At 48.3% G+C, this 9965-nt stretch overlaps 3 protein-coding genes across 3 annotated transcripts; 2 read left to right on the forward strand and 1 right to left on the reverse strand.

The window, feature by feature from the left end:
• The first annotated feature begins 106 nt into the window (after nt 1-106).
• Nucleotides 107-5142, forward strand: LOC120444313 (kinesin heavy chain). The gene is made up of 4 exons (XM_039623856.2): nt 107-747; nt 1844-2303; nt 2450-4329; nt 4396-5142. The coding sequence occupies exons 1-4, from the start codon at nt 601-603 to the stop codon at nt 4834-4836; spliced, it is 2928 nt and encodes a 975-aa protein (XP_039479790.1). The 5' UTR covers nt 107-600; the 3' UTR covers nt 4837-5142.
• Nucleotides 5139-7469, reverse strand: LOC120444314 (protein arginine N-methyltransferase 5). Its single transcript, XM_039623857.2, has 6 exons — nt 6962-7469; nt 6458-6902; nt 6239-6404; nt 6014-6176; nt 5443-5954; nt 5139-5379 (listed from the first exon to the last, which is right to left on the reverse strand). Exons 1-6 carry the CDS (start codon nt 7467-7469, stop codon nt 5224-5226), a joined length of 1950 nt encoding a protein of 649 aa, XP_039479791.1. The 3' UTR covers nt 5139-5223.
• A 58-nt stretch (nt 7470-7527) lies between these two features.
• On the forward strand, nt 7528-9770 carry LOC120444315 (coiled-coil domain-containing protein 93). Its single transcript, XM_039623858.1, has 6 exons — nt 7528-7668; nt 7729-7937; nt 7996-8425; nt 8485-8843; nt 8903-9016; nt 9080-9770. The coding sequence occupies exons 1-6, from the start codon at nt 7585-7587 to the stop codon at nt 9666-9668; spliced, it is 1785 nt and encodes a 594-aa protein (XP_039479792.1). The 5' UTR covers nt 7528-7584; the 3' UTR covers nt 9669-9770.
• Nucleotides 9771-9965: the final 195 nt, after the last annotated feature.

Here is a 9965-nt window from a genome sequence, read left to right on the forward strand (position 1 = left end):
TTTCCGTTACCATTTATGAAAACTACAGGGTGCCCATGGTAATCAAAGCTTTAAGCAGTATTTATTTCGGTATTATTGTGCTACTAACTGGCGATAGTCATTTAGCTGGGCAAGCAGAACGGTCACACTGGCGCACGGCAGCGAAAATAATAGTCGAAAAATAAAATAGTTTTGAGTGCAACAAATTCCGACCCACTAGCGTATGCGAGTGCATTTAACGGCTGCACTTAATCATTCCGGGCAAAAAAGTGCAAAAATAAGGACGCGGAGCAGCCAGAAACGAAGTCGCAGTTCCTGCGATATCGCCATTTGACCAATTCGACTTTTGTGTCTGGTATAACCACAAAATTTTCACTGCATCTTCTTATTTGAGCCGCCCCCAACCCAATTTTCGCGAGTCGGTCGGAATCAGCGGAGAATCGTAATAAAACGGGGCCATACGGAGTTCCAGAATCGGCAGAGTCACAGTGAGCAGATAGTGCGGGCGATAGTGAGTCGCTGATTATCCACGTAAACAGAGAGCTGCATGCGCAGAGGTCGCGCCCAGAGCTGCAGAAATCCAAAATCTCCGCCAGAAGAGCCATCTCCGCCCCGTAAGAAATGTCTGCGGAACGAGAGATTCCCGCCGAGGACAGCATCAAGGTGGTCTGCCGATTCCGACCGCTGAACGACAGCGAAGAGAAGGCCGGCTCCAAGTTCGTGGTCAAGTTCCCCAACAATGTGGAGGAGAACTGCATATCCATAGCGGTATGTGTTCCAGATCAAGAGTTATCCCCTGCCTTTTTCCCTTATGCGTGTGTTATGCATTAATCTCGGCGTGCCGCGCCATGACGTCATGCCTATTAGCGTACATTACCCTTCCCCAAAAATTGCCGACCAATTGGAATGGCAGGCGATAAAAAGAGAGAGGCACCAAAGTTACCCATGAATAATTGCACAAAACAAAACTAGATACTACATACATTATATGCATGTATGATGAAACCAACTAACTTAACTCCAAATCAATATTGCTTTGCACCAAATTGATTTTCCCCCAGGCAGAAAAGAATAGGGTGTGTAAATCGAAAGACGAGCGATGACGGGGTGGAGAAATACCACCCACTAGACGGTTTTCTGCTAAAAGCGGGTGTTCCATTCTTTTGGGCCGCATAAATATGCGCTTTTCTAGAGTTTCCAGTCCGCCTTCAGTGCTTACCTCACTTACATTTCCACACAAACACATACACACACTCGGACGGTGGCCCCCTCTCCACTTCCACTCCCCTTCCCGCGCCAATGAGTCATGCACGCAAACCATATAATACAAAAAAAAAAGAGGGAAAACAATAAGAGCAACTTTGGAGGCAATGGAATTTGGCTGTATTGCTATTATTCCACATGAAATGTTATTGCTTTGTATGCTATGCTGAGTTTCCCGCTTTTCCGCCAGGTGTAATCCGTCATTTTCCTGGTAAAACTTGGGCAATTGAACCAGTTCCAAAAAAGTCAGCACTAATATAGTGCCTCCATACACAGACATTATCATTACGCTCTGCCTCTCCCTCTCTCTCTCTGACTAACTCTATTTATCTCTCTTTCGCTGTGGCTTTCTTCTGGCGCTCGTTATTCACTATTCTTCCCCCTTCCACTTAACATCTCTTAATGCTCATAATTACAATCTGCTTCGCGGCCATGCGTTGAAAATGATTCAAAGGCAGTCAGCGGGAAAAGATCGGGGACAGGGGCAATGAATCTCCGAAAGAAATTTCACCGCAACTGACACTAGTTTATAGTTTACACATAGCTAACTAGCTATGTACTAAAAACACATAATAATAACCCCAATCTCCACCGTCTGCAGGGCAAGGTGTATTTGTTTGACAAGGTCTTCAAGCCGAATGCCTCCCAGGAGAAGGTCTACAATGAGGCGGCCAAGTCCATCGTTACGGATGTCCTGGCCGGGTACAATGGAACGATATTCGCATATGGTCAGACGTCCTCCGGAAAGACGCATACGATGGAGGGCGTGATCGGGGACTCCGTGAAGCAGGGTATCATACCGCGTATTGTCAACGATATTTTCAACCACATCTACGCCATGGAGGTTAACCTGGAGTTCCACATCAAGGTCTCCTACTACGAAATCTACATGGACAAGATCCGCGATCTGTTGGACGTCTCCAAGGTGAACCTTAGCGTGCACGAGGACAAGAACAGGGTGCCGTACGTGAAGGGTGCCACGGAGCGGTTCGTCTCTTCGCCGGAGGACGTTTTCGAGGTGATCGAGGAGGGCAAATCCAATCGTCACATTGCGGTGACAAGTGAGTTTTATTTGGAAACTAGGGTCAGAACAATACCCGCCAAAGCCATATATCCACGTTTTTATGAATCCAATGCCTTTGTTCTGGCCCCAAGTTTAGTTTCATGTTCCAGAACACCTATTATAACGATTTGTCCTTTCTTTTAGACATGAACGAGCACTCTTCCCGATCCCACTCAGTATTCCTTATCAATGTGAAGCAGGAGAACCTCGAAAACCAGAAGAAACTTTCCGGCAAACTCTACCTTGTGGATTTGGCCGGTTCCGAAAAGGTTTCAAAGACTGGAGCTGAGGGAACAGTTCTTGATGAAGCCAAGAACATCAATAAGTCGCTGTCGGCCTTGGGCAATGTAATCTCCGCCCTGGCGGACGGAAACAAAACGCACATCCCTTACCGTGATTCCAAGCTCACGCGTATCCTGCAGGAGTCGCTGGGAGGTAACGCACGCACAACCATCGTCATCTGCTGCTCTCCAGCCAGCTTCAACGAATCTGAAACGAAGTCAACGCTGGACTTCGGTCGAAGAGCCAAGACCGTGAAGAACGTGGTCTGTGTTAACGAGGAGCTCACTGCCGAGGAATGGAAGCGACGCTATGAGAAGGAGAAGGAAAAGAACGCCCGACTTAAGGGTAAGGTGGAGAAACTGGAGATCGAGCTTGCGCGCTGGAGAGCTGGTGAAACCGTTAAGGCGGAGGAGCAAATCAACATGGAGGATCTCATGGAGGCAAGCACGCCCAATTTGGAAGTGGAGGCAGCGCAGACGGCGGCGGCAGAGGCCGCCGCGGCCGCCCAGCGAACTGCTCTCGCCAACATGTCCGCATCGGTCGCCGCGAACGAACAGGCCAGGCTGGCTACAGAATGCGAGCGTCTCTACCAGCAGCTGGACGACAAGGATGAGGAGATCAATCAGCAGAGTCAGTACGCCGAGCAGCTCAAGGAGCAGGTGATGGAGCAGGAGGAACTCATCGCTAACGCTCGGCGTGAGTACGAGACTTTGCAGTCGGAGATGGCGCGAATCCAACAGGAGAACGAGTCCGCCAAGGAAGAGGTTAAGGAGGTGCTCCAAGCTCTTGAAGAGTTGGCTGTAAACTACGACCAGAAGTCTCAGGAGATCGACAACAAGAACAAGGATATCGATGCCCTCAACGAGGAGCTGCAGCAGAAGCAGTCTGTGTTCAACGCCGCTTCCACCGAACTACAGCAGCTTAAGGACATGTCCTCACACCAGAAAAAGCGCATCACGGAAATGCTGACCAACCTATTGCGTGACCTCGGCGAAGTGGGCCAGGCCATTGCCCCCGGCGAGTCCGGCATCGACCTCAAGATGAGTGCTCTGGCTGGCACGGATGCCAGCAAGGTGGAGGAAGATTTCACCATGGCGCGTTTGTTTATCAGCAAAATGAAGACGGAGGCAAAGAACATTGCACAGCGATGCTCCAACATGGAAACACAGCAGGCTGACTCCAACAAGAAGATCTCCGAGTATGAGAAAGACCTGGGCGAGTACCGGCTGCTCATCTCGCAGCACGAAGCACGCATGAAGTCGCTGCAGGAGTCCATGCGCGAAGCAGAGAACAAGAAGCGCACTCTCGAGGAGCAAATCGATTCGCTACGCGAGGAGTGCGCCAAACTCAAGGCCGCCGAGCACGTTTCCGCTGTTAACGCCGAGGAGAAACAACGGGCGGAGGAGCTGCGCTCCATGTTCGATTCTCAGATGGACGAGCTACGCGAAGCTCACACCCGTCAGGTGTCCGAGCTCCGGGATGAGATTGCCGCCAAGCAGCACGAAATGGACGAGATGAAGGATGTCCACCAAAAGCTTCTCTTGGCGCACCAACAGATGACGGTCGACTACGAGAAGGTGCGCCAGGAAGATGCCGAGAAGTCCAGCGAGCTTCAAAACATCATCCTCACCAACGAGCGTCGGGAGCAAGCACGCAAAGACCTCAAGGGCCTGGAGGACACCGTGGCCAAGGAGTTGCAGACACTACACAACCTGCGAAAACTTTTTGTTCAGGATCTACAGGTAAAGTTAAAGCAATCTAACATTTTTTGGCTAAGACTTAAAAATGTATTTCACTTTTTCCAACAGCAACGAATCCGAAAGAATGTCGTAAACGAGGAGAGCGAGGAGGATGGCGGATCGCTTGCGCAGAAGCAGAAGATTTCCTTCTTGGAGAACAACCTCGACCAGCTGACCAAGGTGCACAAGCAGTTGGTGCGGGACAACGCCGATCTGCGGTGCGAGCTCCCCAAGCTGGAGAAGCGTCTACGCTCGACCATGGAGCGGGTGAAGGCTCTGGAGACAGCGCTCAAGGAGGCGAAGGAGGGCGCCATGCGAGACCGCAAGCGCTACCAATACGAGGTGGACCGCATAAAGGAGGCGGTGCGACAGAAGCATCTGGGCAGACGTGGCCCACAGGCACAGATCGCCAAGCCGATCCGCGCCGGCCAGGGTGCAATCGCAATTCGTGGTGGTGGCGCCGTCGGCGGACCATCCCCCCTGGCCCAGGTTAATCCTGTCAACTCGTAGATCCAATCACCACCTGTCGCCGCCCAGTTCAGCTCCGCTTTAAACTAAACTAAATGGATTACGTTATACATACTTAACATAACTGATAATTGCCTTCGCTTAGATGAGATGTGTCGCGATCATGTGCAGCGCTTTAAATATACATACATATAATTTAATTAAATAAATGAAAGGAAACCGGAAATTAACTAAATTTTACAAACCGAAAATAATAAAACCCACAGATATGTAAGGACATCTATATACGTTAAGAGTATTTATAAACTTTTCAAACATAAACCTAAATAAAAGTCGCAGACAAATTAAGGTCTCTTTAGTTTGATTCTATTTTCAGTACAAAAAAAGTATTGAGGATTATTGGGCTATTTGTTATTACATCGCCTGTTTTTACAATCGCATATTGTAACCTGTCCCGCATGTATTATGGAGCTCCCAATCCTCGGGAGAATTGACCACCTGCCACTCGTACCACACTTTGGTTGCATCCACACATCGCCAAAACTTGATGGATATGGTCTGGCCCTCCCTAAGAGTTCTTGGTCGCTGAATAGGATAAAAATGGAATAATGTAAGTCACCAAACGCTAACTAACCACTGTTCACTCACCGTTGGGAAGAACATGGGGAACCAGGAGAACATGCCAGCCGTATGGGTCATAGGGTTGATGCTCAGGCAGATGTCCTTGTACAAATGAGTATCAAAGTATCCACCGATGCCGTGCAGCACACAGTCTTTTTTGACGGTAAACGAAACCGCCTTGCAGCGGGTATTGTCAATATTCTCCGCCCGATTAGGGTGTATGAATTCAAACAGAGCCTGCGGCTCATCAATATGGTAAATATTCTTTAGGAGCGACACATAGCCGTAGTCGAAGGCAGGCACGGTAGGTAACAATTGGCAGACATTCTGGTGCAGCACTGCTGACATCAAAGGATTAATGTACGAGGTGGATTTGTAGGGTATGCTGATTCCATCCGTTTTGAGCAGCTTAAGCGCTCCATCAAGGCACTCGGGCGAAAGTTCATTATCGCCAAAAGAACCAAGTAACTCAGAAACCATGATGTCGGCCAGCTCTGGAGGGGAAAAGTCTCTCATGTCCTTCGAAAAAATGTGAACATCTAAAGGATTTGTTTCGGATTAGGACTGGATTATGCAAGTTATTCTTTGATATTCTTACCTTTGTTGGCCCAAAGCGTTTTAACCATATTGGAAAGGGTGCGGATGGCATTGGGATTCTTTTCTATGATGTATAGGCGCACTTTGCGTTTTGACAGCTCGGCTGCATTAAAAACAGCCCTCGCTAAAGGACCCCGTCCTCCCCCCAGTAGCATTACAACTGTCTGTAGTTTAGAATTGAAAAATATTAATATATATCCATTATTTTGAGATGAGCTCCTCTTACCAATTTTGATTTAGCCTCCGCATCGCTCACTCGATCCAACAAGGCCGCCTGCACGGCATCCTGGTAAAGCTTGTATTTGACAGGATCGGTTTCGAATACCTCATAAGTATAGGTGTCTAGATTTTCGCAAAGAGGCTGCAGTGGAATTTCCAGCATGTTTTCATAGCTAAAGGAATAATTTTCATTGAGTAATTCACAATTCGAATGCTTTTTACAAACCTGTTTAGCACGTGTGTATCGCAGTTTTCATTAATTAGCTTCTTAAGGTAATCCGCATACTGGGACAAAGCCTTATCGTTAGGATTCGTGGAGATAATGATGTTGGCTCGCACCGAGATGAAGTGCCCGATGATGACCTGCCATTCCTTCTTCAGCACACAGTAGTTGGAGCGGTTTCTGACGAACAGGGACGACGGAATGATGATTGCCTCGAGCGATTCGCCCAACCAGCGACGCACTGTTTCCTTGCTGGGTCGATCAGAATCGTTTAGCTCCACCACAACTTTCACTTTAGTGCTGTGTTTGGTGGCCATGCGCAGATTATTCCACCAGTTCCAAGGGTCATTGGATTCCGCCTCAGCCAACTCCTCAGCGGTGGCATCCTTTCTGTGCTCGAAGGTGGCCAGCTCAGGATTGGTGATGGGTACTTGGATGAACCAGTTGCCTAAAGGAAATTGATCTTATAAACGGTTTGAGGACTCGCTCCTTATTCCAGATGCTTACCCTTCGTTTTGGCCCGCACAATGGAGGCCAGATTCTCGTTTTGTGGGCCGCGCAGACGTACCATCACGCTGCCCACATTCTGCAGGTGCTCCGCCCAGGCCACGTCCCGCATAAATACCTCCTTAGCGTGTTGGCGCAGCTTGGCATTGGGCGAGTCCACATCCACGTCGGACATGGTAAATATCACCTTGGAGTTCCAGTCACCGCCGCTCAAAATTGTGGCCGGATATGTGGGATCCGATTCGTTTGGTTCGAAGGGCAGCATATTGGCGTTGATAGAGGTGGCCACCACATTATAGTTGTTCGCAAAGGCCTTCTCGATCAACTTGGGTATGCTACTGACACCCTCCTGGTGCAGACAGACGTAGTAATTCATCTTTAGATCTGCACACCACCTCTTTAAAAAACCCAAAAAATGCGGTGACCGGCGAGAGTGTGACCGTGCGCGGCGAGATTTCAAATGGAGCGATTGGTGTGAACGCAATGCGATTGCCAAAAAATCTCGCATTCTAGCCAATGTTGTTGACAATTTTTTGTGTCGTTCGCCAATTTTTGTGTTTTTCCGATTTAATACGATAAGCAATAGCTTCCGGGCCTTTAATAGTATGTAATTGTGATTGTTCATGGCTAACCGCGATGTATTCTCAAAGATCCTGCCAAATGTCAAGTTGGGCACCCGCTACGATGAAGATGGGCGTGAAGTTCAGGTGAGTGCATCTCATCCTGCCGGGAATCCCCAGGTTAATTTAATTTCGTTTCCATTGAAGGTGGAGCGTCGCGAGGACTCGGATGCCACGGCCAAGGAGCAGGACACCTTCGACATACTAGTTGCAGCCGGATATTATCGTGCCCGCATCAAGGGCTTATCCGCATTCGATAAAGTGGTGGGTGGTATGACTTGGTGCATCGAGTGCTGCGACTACGATGTGGACGTGGACCTCCTATTCCATGAAAGCCTCTCCATAGGCCAGAAGATGTAAGATACATCATTGATGGCTTAAGCATATGATCTAATACACTCTCCATATATACAGTGCGTTGGTGGAGAAGATCGTATCCGTTCTGATTGACATGAAGTGCCCACACAGTCTGGAACCCCATCAAGTGCAGGGTCTGGAATTCCTGGCCATACATCCCGTCATCCAGTGGTTGGTTAAGACCTCTGTGGAAAACCGAGCGGAGCGTGGGCAGCGCTTGAAGAGATTTGCCATCGGCCAGTTCCATAATCACTATCAGTACAAAAGCGACAAGGACAATCTCACTAAAATACGTCTTGCCTCCACAAACATTAGGGCTATACAGGATCTGTACGGCCCCAGGAGGCTGTACGAACGCCAAGAAGCTCCTGGTGATGATGATGTGTCTAGAGTGCGCCTTACTCTTTTAGAATATGGAGATGCAGGTCCAACGTTCAGGACCAGCGCTGAAAGAAAAGCGGAAAAGGGTCCTGGAGAAAGAGATGAGGTGGGTCTTACTTGAAGAGTGTTAATATATCTAGTTGTAAATATATCATAACTTTTCAGCTCGATCTGGAGGAGTATCTTCGCAGCTTATCCCTCATTAAAGAAGACCCAACAGGCACTCAAAAACGCATTGATCTCGATCCTACGGCACGACAAGAGCTTCAAAAGCACTATGCTGAGTTCAAGCTGGAAATGGAGACCGATGCTCAAGAGCTGAAATCACAAAACCAACAAAAACGTCTCGAAGCTGCCAAAATTGCCCTGGAACATAAGGTTAGACGTTACTGCAAGGATAACGAACAGCTACAAGATGCTGAAAAAGAGCAAAACAAAAAGACCATAGAAGTGGAGGACCAATTAAATACCTTAAATACTGAGCTGAAAGCACACAAAGATACACAGGATAAAGCAGATCCAAAGTGGGTTGAAGACTAAAACCAAATTAGGTACATACTTTTAATTTAATGTATATTTTAAGGCTCCTTGAAAAAATACAGAGTCTGCTGCAGCAACATGAGGAGCTGAAGAAAAGCGAGGCCGAGTTCAAGGAATCCTGTCGCACTGATTTGGCCAACCTACAGCTGCAAATCGAGTAAGTTGCCAATATTTTCATAACGAACTCAGTAACTAATTATTGTTCTCTTGTTTCTTAAAGTGACCTGGAGGCATTTAGTGCCCAAGACGCAGAAACCCAAGCTGCAGCATTGGCTGGTGAGGAGCAACGTCTGAAGGAACTGCGCCTGCAGTTGGCCAAAAGAAATCGCGGAATTGTGGCCATTGAACGGAAACTTGATGCCATTCCCGATCGCACAGAGCTGGCCCAATACCAGCGACGCTTCCATGAACTGCACAACGAAATGAGCGGCAAGCACCTGGAAACCAAGCAATATTACACCCTGTACAACACACTCAACGACAAAAAGCGCTACATGGAAAAGGAACTGGCCCTCCTGAACTCCATCTGCGAAGCGTACAACGAGGGCATGATGAGTCCGCACGGCCGCGAGGACTTTATCCGCCAGTTCGAGTCCATCGTGGACGGGGTAAAGAGTGCCCAGGACAAGGTGCGTCACAAGTACAACGAGGAGCGGATGCGGCGCGACGAGCTCAACGAGGAGCTGCAGTCGCTGCTGGAACTGCAACGCCAATATGCTCTGGCTGTCAAGCAGCTAACTCGCGAGTGCCAGCGCTGCGAGCAGCTGCAACTGCAGCTCAGGTCAATTAGGGGCGGGACCCAGTCCTAGCCCGTTTTAACTATTGAACTATTGATGATTATTAAACACGAAACACTCTTAGCGAATTCGTTCAATAAATTATAACGCCCTAGTAGCAGTGCAATTATCCGAGAATCCAATCAAATGCTTTTGTCCAAGGAAAATCCTTCGTGTGCGATTCAAGTGCGCACATTTGTCAAGCTCAAGTTCAACCTTTAGCCCTTTCGACACTCATATTTCACGTTCCCAACATATTCGAGTATTTATGGAATTCCTGTCAGTGCTGGGTCAGCAGTTTATTTCCATATACAGCTTGCATATAGCACT

The sequence above is a fragment of the Drosophila santomea genome, chromosome 2R (genome assembly GCF_016746245.2).
Source record: "Drosophila santomea strain STO CAGO 1482 chromosome 2R, Prin_Dsan_1.1, whole genome shotgun sequence".
Classification (NCBI taxonomy): Eukaryota; Metazoa; Arthropoda; class Insecta; order Diptera; family Drosophilidae; genus Drosophila; species Drosophila santomea.